This window comes from Alligator mississippiensis, chromosome 1, assembly GCF_030867095.1.
Source record: "Alligator mississippiensis isolate rAllMis1 chromosome 1, rAllMis1, whole genome shotgun sequence".
In the NCBI taxonomy this organism is placed as follows: domain Eukaryota; kingdom Metazoa; phylum Chordata; order Crocodylia; family Alligatoridae; genus Alligator; species Alligator mississippiensis.
In genome coordinates this window covers 77,006,688-77,032,252 of record NC_081824.1, presented here as the reverse complement: position 1 = coordinate 77,032,252, position 25,565 = coordinate 77,006,688, and the positions used below count along the sequence as shown (strand labels likewise).

Here is a 25,565-nt window from a genome sequence, read left to right as displayed (position 1 = left end):
CTGGTGAGAAGTGGGCAACGCTGTCCCGCAGGGGTCAGTGCTCAGTCCAGTACTTTTCAACATCTTTGTTAACGATTTGAATGTGGGGGTGAAAAGCTCACTGGCCAAATTCGTGGACAACACCAAGTTATGGGGGAGCATGGTCATGCTTGAAGACAGGCTACAGATACAGGTGGACCTAGACAGGCTAACAAGCTGGACAGATCAGAACCTGATGAAGTTCAATGTCAAGAAATGTAAAGTGCTCCATCTCGGGACGAGCAGTCCCCAACACATCTACTGGCTTGGCAGCACCAAACTGACTAGCACCACAAATAAAAGGGACCTGGGGGTAATAATAGACCACAGTATGAATATGAGCCGGAAGTGAGATGCTGTAGCCAGTAGGGCAAATAATACTCTGGCATGCATCAATGGACATATCTCAAGGAAAACCAAAGCGGTGATTCTTCTGCTGTACTCAGCAGTGGTGAAACTGCAGCTGGAGTACTGCATCCAGTTCTGGGCACCACACTTTAACAAGGACATGGACAAGCTTGAGAGAGTCCAATGAAGAACCACCTGTATGATCAGAGTCTTAAAAGGCAAGTCATATGAGGAAAGGCTGAGGGATCTGGGACTCTTCAGGCTGAGGAAAAGAAGGCTGAGGGGGGGACCTGGTAGCACCATGCCATTACACTAGGGAGTACATCAAGGGCTTGGTGAGCAACTGTTCACCAGGGCACCTGAGGGGAAAACCAGGAGTAATGGCCACAAACTCCTGGAAGATCAATACGGGCTCAACATTAAGAAAAACTTCTTCACAGTCAGGGTGTGATCTTCACAGTCAGACTGTGGAATAAGCTCCCTCCAGAGGTGGTGCAATCACCTACCCTGGAAATCTTCAGGAGGAGACTAGACAGTCACCTTGTTGGGGTCACCTGACCCCCAGTTATCTTTCCTGCTTGGTGCAGGGGGCTGGACCCAATGATCTTCCGAGGCCCCTTCCAGCCTTACAATCTATTAATCTATGAAAGGTTAGTGCACTGAGTGGGTTGTTAGTAATCCATATTCTGTTTGGACATTACTTTGAATGTGACCAAGATCTGTGTAATACAGCTTCTTTTCAGTGTTTTCAAATGCACTTAAATTTTCATAGATCATTGTGCCAAGAAGACTTGTGATCCTCTAGTCTGACCTTCTGTATAATGGTCTGTAGGACTTCCCTGAATGAAGTCTTGTTCCAACTGGTACATAGCTTTTTAAAAGCCATGCCTTTTAATTTAAAGATTACCAGTAACAGATTTGTTTCAATGGCCAATAGCCCTTGTTGCCAACAAATGGTATCTTATATCTAACCTACATTTGTCTAGCTCTGATTTTCAGCCATTGGATCTTGTTGTCTTTGCCCTTTTTTTTCAAAGTAATCTATTAACATTAATTTACTGTTGGAATGATTAGCTAGGTGGGTAAGACTTCACAGTTTTGCACTATGGGGTGAGAAAACAGGGAAGTTCAGTTAGCTGTCAAAGCACAGAACGAGGATTAGAAGTCGCACACAGTGCTAGGCTTTAAGCCTGTTCTGTAATTACAAAGCACCTGATTGTGCTTACCGTCAAATAATGATATTAGCTGAAGGTGCCTTCAAAGATACTGAACTGCTTATTAATGGTCACTTGGCCTCAAACTCCACTTAAAAAAACAGGCTTAATTATGGAGGGGAACTTTTACTACAGCATTTGGATACTGTAGTGCTATACAGAATCATAATTTTTTCTTGCTTGTATTATAGCCTTTCTTATGTCAGCACCAGGTCAGTCACTAGGGTTTTATCTTTATATTAAGGATCTGCTGGCCAGTTTAGAATTAGCAGTTTATGCTGAACCACTCGGGACTCCTTGAGTTGGATTCATGAGCTACTTGTTTCAGTGACTGAGATGTTGCTGGTCAGTCTGAGTTGCTGTGTAGGTATTATACTCATGCCTAGAATGTAGGATTCAGTTGGCAGTGAAGAGCAATTCCTCAGGTCACTGAGGGACTTTAGGAGTTGGAAACAGTGTCCCTAAAGGCTGTATCCTGTTGCAGTTACATGCATACATACCTTACTCCTAAACAGGGTGAATATATTTGGTATGTCAGTGACTTACAACTGCCTACCTCTTGCCTTGTGTACCCTGTTTCTGAAGTGGAATGGTTGGTTGGCACTACAGAGCCTCTGCCTCTTTAGCTACGTTGGCAGAATCCCCTAGTGTTGGCATGTGCAGTTTCTGGAGGAGTTCCTGTCACCATACTTATACACCTTTCCTGAGCACAGCAGGTTCAGGTGACAGAATTGCTATTCTGTTAACATAGCTGTGTCCACACAGTTGTGTAGGGCTGTTTTTGCTACATTTGTAGCTGATATGATTGTCCCAGAAAACCTGTGTATAGATCCACTTGAAGAATTTGTGGCAGTAATATAGGTGGGATGGCTTAGACCTCTATTTTCTTCTGTCTTGGAGCGAGTTGCAGGGCATGGGTGGCGGGGGGAGTTGGAAATTAATTTTACTCTTGGATAGAAGAAACAACTTGCAAAATGTAGATCAGAAGACCGCTTCTCCTGCACTGGCTATCCATTGTTCCCTTTTCTGTTTAGAATAACAATTTACAGATATGTTGCTTAGAAAAAGTTTCTGGAGCAGGAAACCCTATCCCCTTTGTGGAAAATACCTAGCATACCTTTATTCATATATTTTATTACAATTTTTTGTAAGACCGTATGTCTCTACAGACCTCTTGATCCATATGGGAGCATGTCTGGTCATTTGTGGCCATTTTCTAATCACAATAAATATCTATTGTGATTAGAAAATTAACTTTCACTTAACTTGTACTTGTTCTTTGTATGTATAATGGAGAGGAGGGGTTAACAATTATGGTTTTAGCTGTAGAGAATGGTCCCTTCTAATAAAGATTATTTTTTTTTGTGTTTCAGAATTCTGGGATTGAGAAAGCCTTTTTATTTGATGTAGTCAGTAAAATTTACATTGCGACAGACAGTACTCCAGTCGATATGCAAACTTACGAGCTGTGTTGTGACATGATAGATGTTGTTATTGATATTTCTTGTATCTATGGGTAAGTAGATTGTAAACTGTGTTTATGAAACTTTTTTAAACACCTTATTAGATAAGAGTATTGTATAGCAATCAAACTGAAGACCTATAGAATAGAATGATTTTCTTTATAAATATTTGTAAAAGGATGGTCTCCTAGAATATCCCAAATAGGCATGCTATCCTATGGAGACTTTAAGCATGTTAGTAGCTATTATAACATACAAATGGGAAGAAGTCATGGTTTTTAAAATGACATTCTTTCAATTCCAGTGTAGAGCTTGAAACACATCTTAAAAAGACAGAGAGAGAGAGAGAGAAAGAAGTCCAGCAACAGATTACTATTTTTGTTTGTTTTTGCTACCAAATGAATCATAGAAATTAAGGGCTGGCAGGGATCTTGAAAGAACTCCCCTGCTCTGGGCAGGAATACTGCTGAGATCAAATTATCCCAGCAAGGTGTCTGTCTAGTCTCCTTTTGAAGACTTCCAAGGTTGGGGACTGCACCACCTCCTTGGGAAGTCTATTCCAGATTCTGGTCACCCTTGCTGTAAAGTCACCCTTCCTTGCATCCAATTTGAAACTATCCTCTAACAGTTTATGGCCATTGCTCTTTGTTGTCCCCTGGGGGGTCCTAGTGAATAGTTTTTCTCCAAGCTCCCGATATTCACCTCTTACAACACTTATAGACCACCAAGTCTCGCCTCAGTCTTCTCTTCCCCAGGCTGAAAAGTCCCAGAACCCTTCATCTTTCCACATAAGCAGGGATTCTGGTTTTCTCTGATTTAAAAAAAAATCCTCAATTTTCAGTTTAAAAAAAGTAACCCTAAATCCACATTTTTCCATGATTTAAATGAAACACCACTATATATTTCCATTTTAATCATGGAAAAATGTGGATGTGGGGTTAATTTTTTTAAAACCGAAAATTGGGAATTTTTTTAAATCCGAGAAAACCGGGATCCCTGCTCATAAGGTTTGTCTTCCAGGCTCTTTAATCATTCTTGTGGCTTTTCTCTGGACCCTTTCAAGATTCTACACATCTTTTTTGAAGTGTGGTGCCCAAAACTGGATACAGTACTCCAGCTGGTGTCTTACTAGTGCCGAGTAGAGAGGACGTATCATTTCCTTAGCCCTGCTTGCGATGCATTGGCTAATGCATCCCAATATGTGGTAGCTCTGTTGACTACAGTGTCACAGTTGTGGCTTATGTTCATTCTGTGGTCAACCATAACCTCAAGTTCCCTTTTAGCCATTGTGCTGGCCAGGACATCTCCTCCTAACCTATATTCGTGTCACTGGTTACTTCTCCCCAGATGAAGCACTCTGAATTTATCCTTATTGAACTGCATCCAGTTCCGCTCCACCTACCTTTCCAGCTTGTCCAGGTCCGCTTGGATACCCGTAACGTAGTCCCCATAACTTAGTATCCTCTAGAAGACTCGGCCAGATTCCTTTCCACATCCTCATCTAAATCGTTGATAAAGATGTTGAACAGCATGGGGCCAAGAACAGAACCCTATGGGACACCACTGGCCACCTCCCTCCAAGACAATACAGAGCAGTCCACTAACACTTTCTGAATTGGACCCCTTAGCCAGTTCCCAACTCACCTGACTGTGGAACTCTGCCAGCCCACAATGCCCCAGTTTTTTTCATAAGAGCGTCATGAGAGACCATATCGAAGGCCTTTTTAAAATCCAAGTATTTGACATCAACCATGTCTCCCACATCCAAGCAGTTTGTTCCTTGATCATAGAAGGAGAAGAGGTTGGTCAGACATGACCTGCTCGCAACAAAACCATGTTGGCTATCCCTCAGCAGCATGCCTTCTGCCAGTCTCTCATAAATGGACTTCTTGATAATTTTTTCCAAAATTTTACCCAGTATTGAGGTCAAATTGACTGACCTATAGTTTTCCAGATCCTCCTTCCTCCCCTTCTTAAAGATTAGCACCACATTGGCCCTTTTTCAGTCTTCAGGGATCTCTCCCAAGAACGATGAGTCTTCAAATACCTTCGCCAATGGTCCTGCAATGACTCTAGCCAATTCCCCCAGCACTCTCTGGTGTAGTCCATTGGGTCCTGCTGACTTGAAGGCATTCAGCTGCTCTAAGTGCTCCTTCAGCAGGGATCCTGGTTTTCGCTGATTTAAAATTCCCCAATTTTCATTTAAAAAAAGTAATTCCAAATCCACATTTTTCCATGATTTAAATGAAACACCACTACTATATAGATTTGTACTGGCTATGCCCTTCTGGCACTGGGCTTACTGGCCTCCAGTCTCTGCGTACCTCTGGTGCCAGGCCCTCCGGCCTAGTGTCTTCGCACTCTTCTGGCGCTCTCTGGCCCATATAGCTGTGCTACTCTTGGCACTAATGAGGCCTCCACTTCCCCTATAGCCTTGTCCACAAATCACTAGTTCAAATAACAACATAGACATAAGCCCCTGAGCTATAACATAACACTAACAATGAAGAATATGTTTTGCCGCTTTAAGGATAGTATGTCTCCTAGTCTCCTAGTCATGGGTACCTTGTGGGTTCCTAGAGCCTTAGTCCTTATAGGCAGCAAAGCAAGTGACCAGAGGTCTCTGGGTAGATCTCTAAGGCCATGCTCCTTTCCTTGGCAGTCTCCAGAGCGAGTGTAGCAGGGCACTAAGATGTGCCTGCTCCTTAAGGCTGAAGAACCCTGGCCAGGGAGCTCTGCAGGCTAAGTAGAGCTCCCCAGCTGTAGGTTGCCAGGGTAACAGCCTAAGGGAGTAATGGGCCACATCTGCTGACATCACCTGACTGGCGGGAGGCAGGGTTCTGAGATATTTAAGCCCAGGCTGTAGCTAGCAGACAGACACACTGTCTCTGGCAACTGACAGGGAAGGAGCTCCTGCCTGCTGAAGCTACTTGAGACCTGGTGCTGCCTGCCTAGCTCTCCCAGTATGGCCTACTCTGCTATCTAGGTGTTACATGACTACAGGGAGTCTCCCAGGTACCTAGAATAGGGACATGTTACTCTGAGTAGAAGTTTGTCGTATAGCCTAGGGGCTTGTGTTTATGTTCATGTTTAGCCTGGAGGATCAGGATGAGGCTAGAAGGGGAGGTTTGGAGGCCTCATTAGAGCCTGGAGAGAGAGGGCATATGATTTGATAGAGCCCACTTTCAGGCACAGTGAGCCCAGAGCGCTGGGGAGGTGCAGCCACAGGGGCGCAGTGAACCCAGAGTGGCGCTGCCAGAGGGGCGCAAATGCAGCAAGGTCGGGGCTAGTCCATAGTGACAGAGGGGTACAGCCAGAGGGGTGCAGCACCCATAGCGCCAGAGGGTTGCAGCACCAGTAGTGCCAGAGGGACACAGCTAAGGGAGTGCAGAACCAGATGCCCAGGAGAGAGGCACTGAGGCACGCATCTGAGAGAAAGGCACAGGAAGTCAGTCACCAGAGAACCCAGTGAGTGCATGTTGCAGAGAGGCAGGAGCCAGAGGTTTCAATATCAGGGATGTATAGAGTTGATGACGGTAGTAACACCTGTGGCAGCTCTGTTAAAATCCAAGTATTTGACATCAACCGTGTCTCCCATATCCAAGCAGTTTGTTCCTTGATCATAGAAGGAGACGAGGTTGGTCAGACATGACCTGCTCGCAACAAAACCATGTTGGCTATCCCTCAGCAGCATGCCTTCTGCCAGTCTCTCATAAATGGACTTCTTGAGGTATGGGACATGTGTAGGGAAGATTGGAGCGTATATGTACTGCTCGGCATAGCTGAGTGCATGAAGAGCAGCCTCCCGCCTAATAACTTAATTATTTACTTATAAGGCATGGCAGGCGAGATAGGCGGATGGACTGTCCAAGACAGGTGGGTAGGCTGAATCAGAGGGTGGCCTCAGGACGGCCCCCTGTCACAGAGCGTGAAACTGCTAGCTCCAGCCCTGAGCTTATACATCCCCAGAGCCCTGCCTCCTTCCAGTCAGATGACTGCTTGCAGGTGCTGGCCAACTATTCCATTAGGCTGTTGTTTAGGCAATCTGTAGCTGTGGACCTCTGCCTAGCGTGCAGGGCTCTCTGGCTAGGCAGCTTCTACTGTTAAAGAAGCAGACACAGCTTAGTGCCCTGCTACAGAGGTCACCCATGACAAATGTCCTTTGAATGTGGAGCCTCCGTCAGTCCTCTGAAACATTCCAGATCCAGCTGCTTCTCCTGGTGTAGTGGTCTGCAGTAGACACTGACAATCAAGTTTCCTTCTCCTTGTCTCCCCCTCCTCCCCCCCCACCCCTCGGTATCTTGACCCACAGATTGTCGAGTCTCCCTTCTCTCGAACCAGTTTGGGTCTCTGAGGAGGCAGGCATACTACTCCTTTACATAGAGAGCTACACCTCTTCCCTTCTTGCCTACCCGATCCATTCTGTGCAGCCTGTAGTCCTCTATGAATACAGCCCAGTCATACATGGCGTCCCTGAACACGTGTTCCTTCATGAATTTTACAGCTGCCTTAAGTTCTCATATTCTCATCCCTTTTCATTAGCAGGCTTAGCTAAATTTGAGCCTGTGGGGCAGAAAGAAAAGGACTACAAGTTATTTTTTTCTTCCAAAATTCCTTTTGATGTAGGGTGATTCTGAGAGATGTGGAATATTTATTATTCCCAACTAAAGCAAGACCATCATGCAACAGAAACAACACATTTAGGAACCGGCTTCTTAAGGCTAACTCAAATAATGTCAATGTACATGGTAGTTTTTGAAACAGTAACCTGAATTGGGGTAGAATACTCTTATAAAATTGTTTTGCTCTTTAGAAGTCTTTTCTGTACCTTCACACTTGAAGGTTTGTAATGTTATAAAAACTAGTGCCTTGCAAGGTTCAAACAACAAAGGGGTTATTTTTGTGACATTACTTTGTAGGGGAAAACCTGCTTCTGTAAAGTATGGTATCATATTTACTTGAATATTGACAACCCTGATTATAAAACATAGCAAATTGCAACAGCTATGTTTATTTCAAGGTCAGTTTTTTTCAAATATTTTCCTCACTTCCATATGCTCAGGAAGACCATGGTCTGACAGTAAGGAGGTGGGGAAAGAGGTTGTAGGGGGAAGAAGTTGGGAGAGGACAAAGGGGAACCTGTGGATTGATTTTCCATGCTGTGATAGTGGCAGGTTAACAAATTCAAGACAAACCTCCAATAATTAGATTCTGTATAAGGAAAATTTACAAATTGGATATAATTTTCCAGGTATAGAATCTAATTAGTCTAATTAATCTAACATAGTATTCATAGACTTATTTAATCCAGAACTGATGCATTTACTGTTTTTTAAACTGCTGCAAGTTTTAAAACAGGTTCTCCACAAATGCACTTTTAAGTTATCATAGAATCATAGAAGTAGGGTTGGAAGGGACCTTGTAGATCTTCAAGTCCGACCCCCTGCCTGGGCAGGAGGAAAGCTGGGCTCAAATGACCCCAGCCAGGTAGGCATCGAGCTGCTTCTTAAAGACCCCCAGGGTAGAAGCCAGCACCACTTCCCTTGGAAGTTGGTTCCAGATCCTAGCCGCCCTAACTGTGAAGTAGTTCTTAGATGTCTAATCTAAACCTACTCTCCCACAACTTGTGGCCGTTATTCCTTGTTATCCCAGGGGGCACTAGCGGAAACAAGGTCTCCCCCAAACCCTTCTGGTCCCCCCTAGTGAGTTTATAGATGGTCACAAGGTCCCCCCTCAGCCTTCTCTTGTGAAGGCTGAACAGGTTATACTTTAAGTTATACTTTAGCTCCTACTTAAAGTGAGTACAGAGCCAAAAGGTTTGTGATTTACCATATAGTTAATTGGGCTGGGGCTCAGCAGAGTCAACAGCATTTCAAGCCGTGGTGACCCCACAGCTCAGCATTGCTTGCTCTGTGTGCATACTCCAGATACCCCTCACAAACCATCCATGTGCTAATTAGCACCCCCCACACCCCTCATGGCTGAAGCTGGAGGCTCTTGTCATGAGTTCTAGGATCCAACAATAATTTATATGCAGATGAGGCATAAGGGAACCTGGTCTAACTTTCACCTTATGGAGGGTAGGGCCATACTAATCATGTGCAACAGGCTGAAGAGGGCGTGACAAGGGATTCTAGGTGAACTGCTTAGGGCCCCATTTAGGGATGTTTGCTAGACATTTACAGCTCGTGAAGAAACAGAAATAATTGGAAATGGGAAAGAAAGGTGCAGCTCAGCAGTGAGAGTGAAGAGGAAGTAGAAATGTATTCAATATAGTGGTGCACCATGACTTGAAAAATTGTCGGCGCTGAGGGAGACTACGCTCAATAGACAATACCATACATCTTATTCAGATAGGGTGTACTAACCTGTTCTTTGTGATAGGTTGCCATCAGCATCTTTGCCTTTTCCCTAAGATCAAGCATTTTTGGCACCAAGAAGAGGGTTTCAGGGCTGGCCTGCAGCCTTTCTGATGCCAGCCTTGTATTGGAGTAACTTCAGGCCTGATGCCAGTTCCCTGTGGATGGAACACCCACCTATTTATTTTAAGGGCCAAACAAAAAAACCCCATTCCCATCAGCATGTTTGTCTCATGTGGGCGATAGTCTTGTAGTCATGCTCGGTGTTGGCTGCATTTAATCAGCTTCATAGTTAATTTCCATTACAGAGCACGTGCTGCTTTTAGCAGCAGTTCAGAGATAGGCAATTTAATGCAGTTTCCTTGTAATGCAAATGTAATACAAGGGGCTTATTTTCCCCATGTCGATTGGGGGGGACAGACCTCATCTTATATTCAAGTAAATACAGTATATTGTAATGTTGCTGTTAGGGATGCATTGTTAAAGATTTTCTTGGCTGACCGATGGCTGATTATTAACCAGCCATGTTGGCCACTACCGATCCAATAGCCAATTTACAGGAATGCAGCCAGGCAGCTTGGAGAGCAGCGCCCTGCTGGTAAGTCTGGGGGAGAGAAGGGGGGAGGGCGGGGAAGGGGCATTAGAGAGGCAGATTGAGGCCCCCACAATGAAGGAGGGCATGGGCCAGGGTCAGGTGCTGCCCAGCTAGGGTGGTGAATGTGACCCCAGGACGGGGAGCGGGGTGGACTTTGGGTAGTTCGCCCAAGGGGCATGGGCAGTGGGAAGGAAGGGCAGCTCCCCACCACTGCATGCACCCACAGTGGAGGATTTGTGTGGGGGCGAGAGTGGTTTGCCTGCTGCAGGCTCAGAGCCAGGGGCTGCACTGGCCTCTTCCCGGTGGAGGGGCTGGGTTGGGGCTGCACTTGGGGAGGGTGGGGGTGGAGCAGGCTCAGCTGCATGGCAGGTAGTGCTGGCACTGGGGGGGAACTTGGGGGGACTATGGCCACCCCAAAATTCCCTGTAGCCCCCCCCCCATAGCCACCCATCCCAGCACCACTGCCACCACCACCTGCCCCTGTCCGCCCTGAGAACAGCCCCAGCCCAAGCCTGCCAGGAAGAGGCCAGCACAGCCCCTGGCCCCAAGGCCGCAGTGGGCAGCCTGTTCTTGCTTCACGCACAAATCTGGGGGGCACATGCTCCCACATGCTGCCCCATCTCCCCATGCCCCCTGGATGAGCCACCCATGGCTCTGCCCCATGCCCTGCCCTGGGGTCTCATTCACCACCCTGGCTGGGCAGCACCTGGCCCTGCCCCACTCCCTCCCTCACCGTGGGAGCCTTGATCTATCTGCACCCCCCATGCCTCTTCTGTCCCCTGTGCCCCTTCCTCCCCAAACAGACTTACTGGCAAGGCGCTGCACTCCAAACTGCTGGGCTGCATTCCTGGCCATGTGCATGCTGTGCCTGTGTGCATGCACATGGCATTTATCAGTGACATCAGCCAAAAAAGCCCATCACCCATAATGTTAATTTTTCTGTTATCGGTGACGATCAGGTATGCAATTGATATATCAGTGCATCTCTAGTTGCTGTAGAAATGATGATGATATTTATACAACATTATTAATGAAAATAGACCTTTAAACATAGATAAAAGCTGTCTCATTGTTACAGGCCTGTTTAAATAAGTGGAGACAAATGTTAAACAGTTGAGCCCCTGTACTTGTCATCTTATTGAGATACAGTTAAGTTTAGGTGTTCAATTTAATTGGCCTTGCAGGCCGGATCTGGTGTGTGGGGTCAGCCTGCAGGCCAGATCTGGCTTCTGGAGCTGTGTCATCTGGTCCTTGGGGCTCCCCCTGGGTCTGGAAATCTGGTGGTAGGATAAGCAGTGGTAGCAATACTGCTGTCAGTGCTCCCCTGCCGCAAGATATCCAGATGTCAGAGGAGCCCACAGGCCATGTCAGTCATCCCTGGTTTAGAGGCATGGAATAAAATGTATGAATTAAGGTGGCTGGCCCATGTAAAGACAACTGCAGTTGGGGGATGAGGAATTTTAAGTTTGTGCCCCATTCCCCAAATTGCACAACCTGCCATGTCAGACATGCCTGGCAGGTTGCTTAATTCTGGGATTGAGGCATAAAATTCAGTGAACCAAACCCCTGGGAGCCTTTCTCTGATGTCAGGCTCAAGGTGCCTGGACCTTTTAAAAAGGATGCCTCTTTTAAGTTCCCTGGGCACACCATATGCCCGACATCAGAGAGAACTCATGGTGTCCTGAGGTTTGCCAGGACCCAGCACTTTAAAAATGTTTGAAGAACAGGCTACAAAACAGGACTCTTTAAGGTGTTGTTTCTCTGCAAACCCGCATCCCAGTGCCAACAATCAGCAGTTGTTCGTATCAGGACCGGGACATTCCCTAACCAATAGAGATTTTGGGGGCCGATACTGATAGCCAATTTTTAAGGAGGTGTATTGGCTGATACTGATCTGATTTCTGATACAGCTGCGTCCAGCTGGTAAGTCTGTTGTAGTGGAAGGGAAGGGGCTTGTGGGGGGACAGATCAATGTCCCCCATAGTGAGTGAGGGAGGGAGTGGGGCTGGGGCAGGTGCTGTCTGGGAGGGGCTGGACATGGGACAGAGCCGTGGCTCATCTGGGAGGCGTGGGAAGGGAGGGGGCGGCTCCTGCCACTGCACATGGCCCAGGATGGCATGGGGGCAGTAGTGTGCCCCTGGATCAGCGTGGGGCACGGGTGGGGTGGGCCGCAGCTGTGGGCTAGGGCCGGAGCCAGGGCTGTGCTGGGCTCTTCCCAGTGTGGGGATTGTGCCAGGGCTGCGCTCAGAGTGGGTGGCGGGGGTGCTGGGAGATTGGTTATGTGGGGGCTGCAGTTACCCCAGATTTCGCTGTAGCCCCCCCCTCCCCCGGCCCCTCCTCCCAGTGCCACCACCACCCACCCCAAGCACAGCTCTGACCCTGCCCATGACCCCCTGCTGTGCTGAAGAGCCATCCGACAGCTGCAGCCTACCTTGCCCACACCCCACGCAGATCACAGATCCGGGGGCACATGCTCCCCACCCCATGCTCTCCCGGGGTGCGCTCAGCGGCAGGAGCCCCTCCCCTCCCTGCGACCCCAGACAAGCTGTGGCTCTGTCTGGCACCCCGCCCTGCCTGAGCAGTGCTTGCCCCAGCCCTACTCCCTCCCTCACCACGAGGGGCACTGATTTGTTCCCCACACTCCTTCCCTCCCCTTTCCCCTTCCACCACAACAGACTTACCAGCTGCATGCAGTTCTCCAAGGTGCCAGGCTGTGCTCCTCTCTGCCTATGTGCTGTGCTGCAGCTGTGTGCATGCACAGGCATTATTGTGTCAAATTATTGGCCATATCAGGCCAATTTCTGATGTAGTCAATTTTCTTTATATTGGTGCCAGTCCAATATCGGACCAATGTATCGGTGCACTTCTACTAACCAAGTTCCAGACCAGGAGCTGTCCAGGTTCCTGTGCTGACAGTCATCTGATTGTCAGCATTGGGATGATGAGCATTCCACATGTTCAGTTTATGGCACCAACCACAAAAATGTTACGCTTTTCTTTGTGAAATAGCTTAGTGGTGGGTTTGTCTTTTTATAGCGCCATAAATGCAATGAACATCTGGCATGGGACTATTCATAGCATGTTTAACACTTTAATCACACCAGAAATATAATGTGGTTTTGTTTGTTTGTTTGTTTGTTTAAGTAATTCTGATTAGGTTAATTTGTGGTAAGTGGGAAGAGATGAGTAAGTGATAGAGATATATTAAAACGCTACAAAGAAGGCTGGTCTGATGTATAATAACTAGGGACCTACGGAATTCATGCTGGAAGTGCGTGGCAGCTTCTTTAATCTTGGAGTTTCTCCTGTGTTGCCCCCTCCCTCCCGCCTCTGCCCTAGGCTGCTGATTGGTGAAGGGGCCCTGTTGTTCACTGTCTGCACCTGATGGCCGGGAGATTAAAACTGCAGCTGTGATTTCAGGCACAGGTAGTGAGCAACGGGGCTCCTCCATCAATCAGTGGCAAGGGGTCGGGGGGCAGAGCATCTTAAAGATTATTAAACTCCTCATCTTAAAGAAGCATCTGTGCCACGCACTTTTGGTGTGAATTCCAGAGATCCTTAATAATAACTTGTCTCTGGAAACAAGACCTGGAGGCCACAAAAGAGAGAATCAGTGAAACTTGCTGTCGCAACATATTGATTCAAATTCCTGGGTTATGGTCCCCTAATCTCCATTTAGATGAATAACATCTGTAAGTGCCACGCTGTTACATCCTAATACATTCAGTGTGGAAGAAGTCTCTCCTCAACGTATGTAGTTGCACTAATTGGTACCTCATGAACAAGTAATTGCACTGACCAGTAATGTAGCTGCTACTGGCCTGTGCAGGTTATTGAACTAAGAATTATGAGATAATTGCTCTGGTTCAGTCTCAGGATTTATTTGAACTAAGTTCAGAGTGTAGTGCATTTAATAAGGCAAATGAGTTTTTAGTAAATGAGATTAGAGAAAATGAATGGTTTTAGTTCAGATACAGAATGCCCAGGAGATCTGGATTCTGTTTTCACCTCTCAGATGTTGTCAGAGAGACTGAAAATGAATTTCATAAATACACTGTAAGATTTTCCACTAGAAAGTCCCGTGTCAGTAGAAATTAATTCATGCAGTGATTACAAGATATCATTTGTGGGTTTTTTATGTTGCATTTTTAGGCTCAAAGATGACGGTGCAGGAACGCCTTATGACAAAGAGTCAACGGCAATCATAAAATTGAATAATACAACTGTTCTTTATTTAAAGGAAGTGACAAAATTCCTTGCTCTTGTTTGCTTTGTTAGAGAAGAAAGCTTTGAGAGAAAAGGTATTTTTACATTTTATACTATAATACTTTTACTTCATATTTGTGAGGCATCTAGTTAATGTCTTATGCACTGGGATTTCCATTTGTACTAATACAAGAATGTTTTTGTTTCTAGCTTGGCTTGGCTTGCTTTTCACTGTACTTTATTGTACTTTAATACTTTATTGGCACTATCACATGCATTTGCAACATGCTATCCACAGAATACGAGAGAAAAGTGTTGGCATCCTTGACTTCTTAGCAGGATAAGCAATTTCCTTTTCCCTGCCTCTGTAACTGCATTATTAAATTGTATATTGGTAAGGGGCAGCTTTTTGATCTTTGCAAGTACAAAGTTTTTAGATAACTGCTGTGATTCTTGTCAAGGTCAGTGCCGGCAACTCTAGTTCACTATTGAGTTGTTTACTCACCTGATATGTGTTGTTGATCTTAATCATATTTCTTGGACACAATCCACTGTTGTTGGCACCAAACATCAACGCTTGGCACTTGGACTGCAGAGAATAAACTGTCATCTCCACCCCTGCTAATGAATAACTTACATATATGCTATTCTGGATTCACAGAGGACTTAGCACTCTTTATAGAATTCCAGTCACACTAAATATATTAACTATAACGGCATAAATGATGATATATGTATATAGTGTCTCTGGTGTGGTCAACTCAGAATACCTCTTTACCACTTGAGCTGGGGTTGGTGTCTATATTAATTCTATATTGGTTTTTAACTTAATATTGCAACTTACGCAAAAAATAATAGCCACAAAAATGTAAAAAACCCTCCCATCCTCAATCCATTTTTTGTTGTATTAGCATGCCAGTGTTTTATACCCTCTGCATTTATCTTATTTTTTTGTGGCCTAGTTTAAAACTGAAAGGTTATTATTAACACAAAACATGTTAATGTAAAGTATGAAAGACTTATTTAAAAAGAGAAAACATACTAAGCAATAGCACTTGATAGGCTTTGTCCACACGCATATGGGCTTCTTTGTCTTCATTATTTATGATATTTCATGTTTTATACAGTTTTCTTATCTCTAAAAACAAAAGATTCTACTAAAATGTAGATTAATGTTTGGCACCTTCTGTCTTATGTGTAACATCTTTGTTTGAACTTTTGTGAGTGGAAAACAATTCCTGGAAAAATAAAAATAAAAAACCCCCTGCAGATTTAAACTACTTAAAATAATGTATCATTTCCTGTTTTCCACTTTAATTTTCCTAACACTACAGTATCTGAGCTGAGAGAGCTTATGGCATTAACCTTGGGTGAGGTCATGAGCTCTGTGCTAAATTCTAAAACTGTAGTGCAGTGTTACAAACTGTGTCACTCTAGTCTTCATATTGAACACCAGTAAACTTTTACAGTTTTTCTGTGTTTATAATAGTGAGATGTCCTTTCAACCCACTCATGTGATTAAAGCACGTCACCAGAGTTTCAGGATAAGATTTTTCGGTTTGGCTAAAAGGTAATTTAGCCAATTCTTTGAATTGGCTAAATTCTCTGAAGTTTCCTGTTTATTGTTGGTTTTGAAGAAATCAGTAAAAACTTTCTTAACCTATTAGATCAATTTACATCCTTTTTAATGAACATGGTTGTTTTTTTAACAGACTAACTTGAAGTTAAACTGTACTTTATGAAAAGTTCCTCTATCTGGGGGCTCTGTTCAAAATCTTCCACTTCTCTGAAGTTCTCTTTTGGTCTTAACATCATCTGCAAACCTTTTTTTTTTTTATCCCCTTCCAGATCAGTTATTAAAAATATATTACCCTTGGCCCTCAGAGGACTAGAATGGAATTTTCAGTCACTCATCAACAGGGATCCGGGTTTTCCGTTTCCCACGGAAAATCGGAGAAAACGTGGATTTCTCTTTTTAGCAGAGAAATCTGCAGATTCTCCACTTTTGCAAAGAGCTCTTGCAGGCTGGCACAGCTCCAGCTTGCAGGAGCCAATTGCAAAAAGGGCGAGAAACCCCCTGCCCTGGCCGGAGGGGGAGGGCAGGGCCTGAGCCTCTGAGGCAGCCAAGGCCAAGCATGGAGGTAAGTGGGGCTGTGGGGCAGGGCTGGGGAAGATGGTTGGGGGCTGAGGGAGCGGGGGGTGCTGCCAGCCCCAGGCAGCACATCGCAGCTGGGAGCAGGGCCGGGGGTGAGGGTAGGGGTGCCCCTCTGTGGGGGGCTTTGTGGGCAAGCGATGTGGGGTGCAGTGTGGTGGTGCCCGCCATGTGTGGGCTGCACACATGGCACCCAGCTGCCTGCCTGGGGGGGGGATGAAGGCTGGCATGCGGCCGGAGCACAGCTCTGCGGCCAGCTCTGCAGCCGCGGTGAGGGATGGGGGCGGGGGGGGGCGGCAGCTTGGGTGCGGTGCTGCCACTTACCTGGAGGCTCATTATGGTGGTGATGGCCACTGCCTTCAAAACCTCCCGCTGCCACTGCAGAGCCATGCTCGGAGCTGTGCAGCCAGAGGCAGCAGTGCAGGGTAGTGGTGGGGATGGCTGCATGCCGCCCGGCGGCCGGCCACGCAGCTCCAGGCAGAGCTCCATGGAGGCAGCGGGAGATTTTGGAGGCAGCGGCCGTCACCGCCATAACGGGCCTCCAGGTAAGCGGCAGCGCCACATGCAAGCCCCAGCACCCGCCCCCCTTCTCCCCCCCCCCGCCCCATGCCCCCATCCCTCGCCGCGGCTGTCGAGCTGGCCACGGAGCTGTGCTCTGGCCGCATGCCAGCCTCCATCTTCCCCTCCCTTGGGCAGCTGGCCGGGAGGCAGGTGTGTGGCCTGCACATGGCGAGCACCACAACACTGTGCCCCGCATCACTTGCCTGTAAAGCCCCCTGCAGAGGGGCACCCCTGCCCTCACTCCTGGCCCTGCTCCCAGCTGCGATGTACTGCCTGGGGCCAGCAGCACCCCCCGCTCCCTCAGCCCCCAACCATCTTCCCCAGCCCTGCCCCACAGCCCCCAAGCCCTCCTTGCCTCTAGGATCTAGGGGCGAAGGGCATGGATCTTCAGTGGCAGTACTTGCCCGCAAAGCCCCCCCACCCTGCATATAGATGCCACTGTGGAGCCATGCAGCTGGTTGCAGGGCATGCCGCTGAATGCAAGCCCCGTTTCACCCCCCGGCCGGGCGGCACATATGTGGTCTGCACACGGTGGTTGCCACCGCACTGCTGCTGCCTTGCCCTGCACCACTTGACCACAAAGCCATTCAGGTGGCCGTGGGATGGTAGCGCAGGGCAGTGGCAGAGTTGCAGTGGCAGCCTCTATGTACGAACCTCCTGTCAGGCCGACTGGCATGTGTGTGGCCCTGTGGTGTGTGGCCCTGTGGCAGGGCACTGTTTGTGCCTGCCACTTCAAGGGCCAGAAGACAGCATCTGGCAGGTGCCTGATTAGGGCAGCCATTTTAGATTCAGGGCTGCCCATACAAACAGGGCATTTTGCTGCTGGGAGGCCAGGCAACAACATTGCCTGGCTGCAGGGCTGCTGGTATCATCTGGAGGTAACGGAGGAGCTGTTGGGGATGGTTACGAGGCTCCTGGTCCTGAATACAACCTAAAATTGCACCCTGCTGGGAGTGGGTGGCTTGGTGGGGCTCTCAGTGGCGCAGGAGCCCCCAGGAAATACCAGGCCAGTTACCACCCTGGTGAAAGGTGGGTCGGGGTGCCTTAACCCCTAGCCGCCACAACCAGGTGGGTTACCTGCTTTGTAGGGTCTGCAAGGTGGACCCCAGAGAGAGAGTCGAGCCATAGACTCAGCTTGTCTTGACATCCCCCGACTGGTCCAATCTGGTGCCAGGACCGGAAGGGTCAAAAGGCCAAGGGCCCACTGTGAGGGATGCCCAGAGCTGAGGGCCTGGGGTTCCGACTGGCCTGGAGGTGGGCCAGAGCCAGTAGAGCCAAAGGTCCCGGGGGGACCACACCTGTAAGGGGGAAGCAGCTCAGGGAGCTATGCAGCTGGGGATGAAAGCAGAATAGGCTGCCTGAATGGAGGGATCTAAGTGGGGTTCAAGTATTAGGATTCTGGGGCCCAGTGTGGGGCCAGTGGTATTGATGACAGCTGGATGCCATCTGCAAGGCTTGGGCTGTGGTGTAGGGGAGGAATGGAGCCACAGATAGCGCCCCCCTGGCATCAGGGCAAGAAATGGGCAGCCTCCCGCTTAATTAACATCAATTAAATAATTAACAACAAGGCATGGCAGGCGAGAAGACGGGTGGTTAGCCCAGAAACAGGTGGGCAGGCCACAATGAGATCAGCCCGGAGCAGGCCCCCTGTTACAGGCCCACAGAGTGGAATCCCTGCTCTCATGACCTCACCCTGCTCCTGGGAGTGGGCACAAGGACACACTGCCCCCCCCCCCTTCTTGATCTACTCCCCTAGCACCTTCCTTTTCCCCCGCCCTGCCCTGCCCCTTCCCCCCACACACAATTACCTGCTGGGGTGAGTGTCAATGTCTGTGTCTGCATGTCTGTGGGTATGGGGGGCTGTTACGAGGGGCATCAGGAGGGCTGTTGATTTTGTTGGGGGGAGTGCGGGGCACCAGCAGCACTGGGAAGGGCTCTGGGGGGCCTTTAATTTTTATCACAGATTTTGGGTTTTTAATCAGAGAAAACCAGGATCCCTGCTCATCAATAAACAGCTAATAATGAATGTGCTTTTTGTACTACATGAAAACCTGTTGTCTGAAAGATTCATCAATCATGTCCCATTTCAGATAATGTGTGAAACAGTATTTTGGTATTGCTATATTTAAGCTGTATTCTTACTATTGGAATAATTGTTTTTCCCCTCTGGTTTAGGATTAATAGACTACAATTTCCATTGTTTTCGCAAGGCCATACATGAAGTATTTGAAGTGAGAATGAAAGTAGTAAAATCACGAAAACATCAGAATCATATGCAAAAAATCAAAAGAGCCACACCTAATGGAACACCAAGAGTGCCATTGTAACTGAAGTCCTGCTAGTATTGCTGACAACAAAACGTTTCTGCATCTTGTTGCACTGATTGAAGTGGAAGAGAAGTGGGACTGATACAACACATGGATTCTTCCCTAATTCCTCCTAACCCTCAAAGCACTGTTTTGAACCTTTTTATCCAATCTGTTTTTCGTATTTACAGTGAGCACTTTGAGCAAAATATTGTATATAAACACTGAGGTGAACACATGTTGTAGTAATTTTCTTAATGAATGCTGTAAACTTTTTCCATGCCATATTAAGCATAATCAGCTATGGTGGACATTGTATTGGGTACATAATTTGCACTTTTTTCTTCATGGAGATGAATTTTGATAAACTTTTTATGCTGATTTTCATGCATGGTGTCAGGTAAAATGTATGCTGTAGTTTATTTACATGCTGCAATCAAATTTATTAGTAAACAATCAAGAAAATGTGATACAGTGACTTAAAAGATTTGACAGCATTCGTACAAATTTAACTTCATATATTTTACAATTTCTAAACTGAAGAGTGTTGTTTTTTTCAAATGTATGATAGCAATAAAAATGTTACCAATGATCATAATTGGTAAATAAACACTAGTTTTGTAAAACCGGACCTTTGACTAAATATTACCCAGACGTCTCCATAACACTGGTAATGTCCTCTCTGTTGGGTACTGTTTATTGTTTAATATACATCACTAAGCTATTTTTTTATATAAAGATTATTATTCTTTAAAATTTCTTTATGCCACTTTGGTATTTTATAAGATTTCAAGAACAGCCTATGGTATGTAAAGGGTTTACTATAAATGCTAAACTACTTTAAGGTGCTGAGCTTTTGCAATCAGTAGAAGGGAAAAGTTTGTGCAGTATCTCTGCATCACTATTTCAGTATATCTAGAATTGTATTTTAGAATGGCAGAGTTGTTAAGTTGCTCACATTAGATTTTGATTCTGCTTTCTACACTTGAGCTGTACCTCCCATTGAAATCAATGACAGTTGTTTTGAATGAGGACTGAAGGAATAGACTTCTGTAGTAAAATGCATAGATGAAACTAGCATTTTAGCATTGGTTATGGAGCAGTCCTGATACCGAGTTAATCTCCACCTTAAACGGGAGTGATCGGGAAAGTAAAATTTACATTCTCAATCCTATGTTCATTTTATAGTTGTTAGTTTAAGAGGCCAGCTCCTTCATACTAGGAAGGGCAACTCTTGTGCCTTTCAGTTACACCCGGTTTATGCTCACGGTCTTGCAGTTGCTCTGGAATATCCTGTTGGACTGAGTAGTACACCTGAAAGTATCTTTTGTTAAGATGCATATTTTCCATTGAAGTAAGTTATGCTGCTGTACCTCAAGTTGTGAATTAGCAGTAGGCTAAAACTGTTTAGCACACAGATCAAAATCAGTGAGAGGTTTGTCGAAAATGCAGATGCTATACTTTTTTATGAGGTTAACTTGGAATGTGGTATGCAGTTTTTCAGATTCTTCTATTGTGCCCATGATCATGTACGCAGTGCCAGGCAAGGAGGAAGATAGAATGTGTAAAGAGAGAGCACCTGCTTTCAGCCCTTTACTGCTGCCTAATGTGCACAATTTTTTATTTATTGTTTAGATACATTTTGGTTTCTTTGATTTGTCTGTTAAATAGAGGTGGGCATTTTAAAATACTGGGATTATCCAATAGATGGAGCTGTTCTAGTATGCTAAATAATATTGTAAAAAATACAATTCCAAATGATGCTTTTAAGCTCTCCAAGCCCCTGTTGCTGTCTGTTGCACCTAAAAATAGTGGAGGCATTATGCCAATGTGACGAGCAGAGTTGTGCTAAAGGGAAAGCACTCTAGAAAATACCTGTAAATGGATGCTCTTGCCAGTGCTGCCCTTTGACACTAAGTATCATTTTTGTCCTGCAGAGGCTGGGGAGGAAAGCCACTTAGGCTATCTTTCCCAGCCTATATAGTAAAGCCTTCCCTGGAGAGTTTTTATAGTAATATCCAACGAAAGCCCCTTGTACTTGAAGCATTAGCAATTACATAATGGCTGCCTCATTCACTCTCCACTCTTCAGTGCTTCCATCTGAGAGACGGCCATAACTCAGGCCATAGAGTATATATATATTAGTCTTGAGATGACTGTGAAACACCCTTGTAGCATAGTGCTGGGATTCATAACTTGCTGTAAGAGATATATGACTGAGGGCAATATCACTTTCAGTGCTCCATGTGTTGGACCAGATTCTTCAAAGAATGCTTTTTGTTTGGTGTTTGTGGGGAGGGGGGCGGGGGTTGGGTTGTTTGTTTTTTTTACCTGCCATAGAGAGGCTACCAAAGGAACCAGCCCAAAAAAGGTTAGTATTAAAATATCTGTCTTTTTATGTAAGCCCTTCATGCTTTTTCCCCCCACTAAATATATGCAATCACAATCATTGTACACATAGATACACTTTTGTATTTGGAGATGCTGTCACTTTTAAGCCTTATACTTAGGACTAAGTTGAATATTATAGTGCCCTCTAGAATGTCATGTAAAGTTACATATTATGACACCGGGATGACTTGCTAGCATACAAACTATTAATTGGATATCAGGGTAAAAGTAGCATTTTCGGATGTGTTTACCTATGTTGGATTACTAAAGCTTGAGAGAATGTTAAAAATAAAATTATTCTTCTTTTTGCATTGTTGCTTGGATGAAGATGACTTTGTTCCATTTTTAAATTAGGAAGGTTCTCATAAACTATAATAAGTATGAAGAAGCTGAGTGGTGAAATGCCAGGGTGTTTTTTGTTTTTTTAAACCTACTGTTTCTAGTCTTGATTCTTCTTTTAAATATTATGGTTGGTCTCAATGTTGTGTTTAAAAAGCAGGAGGGAGAGGGAGATTCTGTTTTCTAGGAATCTTACATTACTTTTGTGTTACATTACTCTTAAGTTAAGGACATTTTTTTGCAAATAATTCCTGCTGAATTTGAGAAGGCTTTATGGAGATCTTTTAAAAAATGTTAAACTTTGAAAAATTTCAAACAGCTAAAATTATTTTTGTAATATGACAGGCAAGGTTTTTTGGGTAGATGTTGGTATCTTTTATTAGACCAACTAAGTAGTTGGAAAAAAGTTCTTCAGACATAGGGGGTTTCTGCTGGTCTGAGACTTCAAGGAATGAGAGAAGCTACAAGTGTGAAGGGATGTCAGTGAAAGTGTAAATAGGTGGAGATAAGCAAGACGAAAAGCCAGGGAAGGGAGGGGGAAGAGCAGGGGAAAGAAAAAGTCAAAGGGAGATGACAGAGATTAAATACAAGGTTAAAAAGAGGTGGTCTATGAAAAACAGAATAGCTGGAGATCAGGAAAGCAGGAATGGGAGAAGCATTTGTAATATTTTTGTAATATTACATTTTTGTATAGTATTTGAAAAATGACTCCTAAACCTTAACCATTTTTAAACAGCGTAAAATTAAATCAATAAACTGGAGGGTCAGCAAAGTAAACAATACTAAGAAAATAACTATATATAGAGAGTATTAGTTGTTTGCTTCTAGGAATTTCTTGGACTTAATTTATAGGATAATTTAATAGTCACAATAGTCAATTTAATTAAGACTATGATAATAAATTATGGCTGTTTGGAGGGCTTCATACACATGTAAAGCTTTAGTGCAGATTTTAAAGAAATAGGTTTTTTGACATCAAGGGAAAACTGGATAATGTAGAACATTTGGTTTATCAAGGAAAGAATGTGTCAGAGTTAGTTGATGGCTCTCTGTGACAACTTTATTCGCCTTCTAGGCAAAGGAAATGTGTTAAGTCTAAACCAGGGGTTCTCGACCTTTTTAGCCTCAGGGTACCATACTTTTTGGAATTTAGAGACACCTCACTGAGAAACACGGAGCTAAAAATGTAGTTTGTGCCAGGTGATGGTGGCAGGGGCAGGACCTCATACTTATGTGCCTGCTTTTTCCACAGTCTTCCCCCTCCTTGCCCTGGGGTCTGTATCTGAATGGGCAAGCACAGCCCAGCCATTGCAGCTACTCCTCTGGCAACTAGAACCACATACACCCACAATCCCTCCTGCCAATCTTGTGTCAACCTGTCTGTATGTGTGCACTGCAGAGTGCACTTCTGGAAGCACAATGACCAGCAGCTGGGGCAAAGGCTGCTGGAAGGGGCAGCCATGCATGCTGCTTTGCTGCAGTACACTATGGCCCTTGCCAATGTCATAGGTGCTGGGGTGCCTTGGCCATTCAGTTGTGAATCATTGGTCTAAACTAACTGGACTTCAGGAGGAAGTGAGAAGATGACTCAAAAGAAGAACAGCAACAGGTAATATTGAAAGGGGAAGTAGCAGGCTAATGAGAGATTTTCCAGTAGACAGGCTTGTCCCTCATCTTGTATCAGTTTTGTTGCTAAGCATAGCACAAAAAGTAGGAGTGCGCTAATGAAAGTTTCTCATGACACAAACTAAGGAAGATTAATAGAGAGGAGGTTTGGATTGCCATGCAGAAAGAACTAGATGACTTTTGTTTAAAAAGAGTAATAGAAATTGGATAAAATTAGATGAAAATTCAACAGTACAAAAAGTGGGGATATGCACTTTGGGATTAGTAGCAAGAATTTCTGTTAAATTATGAGTTCATCAGTTGGAAGTAACTGGGGGTGGATAAGGACCTGGGTGTACCAGCTGATCAGAGAATGACTATGAATTGCTAATGTGATGCATTTCTGAAAAAAGCAAACACCTTAATGCATCATAGGATTTAATTTCTCATAGATTTCATAGACATTTGGGCTGGAAGGGACCCTGGAGGATCATCGAGTCCAGCCCCCTGCCCCATGGGCAGGAAGTCAGCAGGGATCATAGGATCCCAGCAAGATAAGCATCCAAGTGTGTCTTGAAGGCGTTGGAAGTGGGTGCTTGAACCGCTTCTGGTGGTAGTCTATTCCAAACCTTGGGGGCTCGGACAGTAAAAAAGTTCTTCCTTATGTCCAGCCTGAATCAGTTGTGGTGGAGCTTGTGACCGTTTGATCTTGTCATCCCTTGGGGCACTCTGGTGAATAGACATTCCCCCAGATCCTGATGAGCAGCCCGATAAACTTATAGGTGGCCACCAGATCACCCCAAGCCTGCACTTTTCTAGGCTGAAGAGTCCCATGACTCTCAGCCTCTCATCATAAGGTCTGTTTTCCTGACCTCTTATCATGCACGTGGCTCTCCTCTGCACTCTCAAGCTTCTCCACATCCTTTTTGAATTGTGAAGCCCAAAACTGGATGCAGTACTCCAGCTGCAGCCTCACGAAGGCCCAGTACAATGGGAGAATGATGTCCCAGGATTTACTTGAGAAGCATCTATGGATGCAAGCCAGCGTTTTGCTCGCTTTACTAGCCGCAGCATCACACTGAAGGCTCTTCATCTTGTGGTCAATCATGACCCCCAAGTCCTTTTCGTCTGTAGTGCTAACCAGTGTAGCACTGCAGAGCTTATAAGCATGCTGCAGGTTTTTCCTCCCAAGGTGGAGAACCGTGCATTTTTTGGTGTTGAACACCATCAGGTTCTCATCCATCCATTTCATGAGCCTGTCAAGATCTGCCTGGACCACCTCCTGTCCTCAGGCGTGGATGCTTTACCCCTCCTTGCCCCTGGTCTGTATCTGTATTTCTAGTAGAGATAAGTGCATTACTTCCATTGTACTAGGTCTTAGTGAGTCCTTGTCTGGAATACTGTATACAGCAGTGTCTCTCAAACCATGGTACGCATATCCCTGGGGGTACGCGGGACAGGAGTACACGGGTGCTGAGTTTTGGTCTTTGCCTGCTCGGGCCGGAAGTTCCAGCCGCTACCCCTCCCGCCGTGTCCGGTGCACTGCGGCTTTCACTCCCTAGCATCAGTGTGCTGGGGGATAAGGAGGGAGGCCCCACGCAAGCTGCTTTGCCTTGGGCTGCGGTGGAAAAAGTGGGACTCGGCTCGTGGCAGCGAATCGGAAGTGCCATGTGGGATTTCTGGTTTCACTTTTACTGTGTTGATCAGCAGGGGGTACGTAAGGTACCAAAGGTTGAGAACCACTGGTATACAGTATACTTCAGGTGCAGCTGAGCCCTTTTAGTTTTTTGATAAGTATATATTAGTTTACTTAGATCAGTGGTGCTTAAGCTTTTGGCCCTGCATACCAGATGAGTGGCATGGGGCCAGTCTTCAGGCTGGATCAAACCCTGTATGCTAGGATGGGCCCTGTGCTGCCTCTCCTCAGCCCTGCATGCCCTTGTACACCAGCTCTAGTGTGCAGGGCCGAGGGCTCCCCATGGGCCCAGAAATTTGGCAGCAGGGTACC

The 25,565-nt window shown here is 45.7% G+C and overlaps 1 protein-coding gene across 1 annotated transcript in view; it reads left to right on the top strand.

Moving 5' to 3' along the window:
- The window catches only part of RRAGD (Ras related GTP binding D), a 34,583-nt gene extending 12,659 nt beyond the window's left edge, over positions 1 to 21,924 (top strand). The window contains exons 5-7 of the mRNA XM_006277177.4: positions 2,954 to 3,096; positions 14,150 to 14,298; positions 19,092 to 21,924. Of these exons, the coding sequence (XP_006277239.2) occupies positions 2,954 to 3,096; positions 14,150 to 14,298; positions 19,092 to 19,243 (444 nt within the window). The 3' untranslated portion in view covers positions 19,244 to 21,924. The remainder of the gene's footprint in view (positions 1 to 2,953; positions 3,097 to 14,149; positions 14,299 to 19,091) is intronic.
- Positions 21,925 to 25,565: the final 3,641 nt, after the last annotated feature.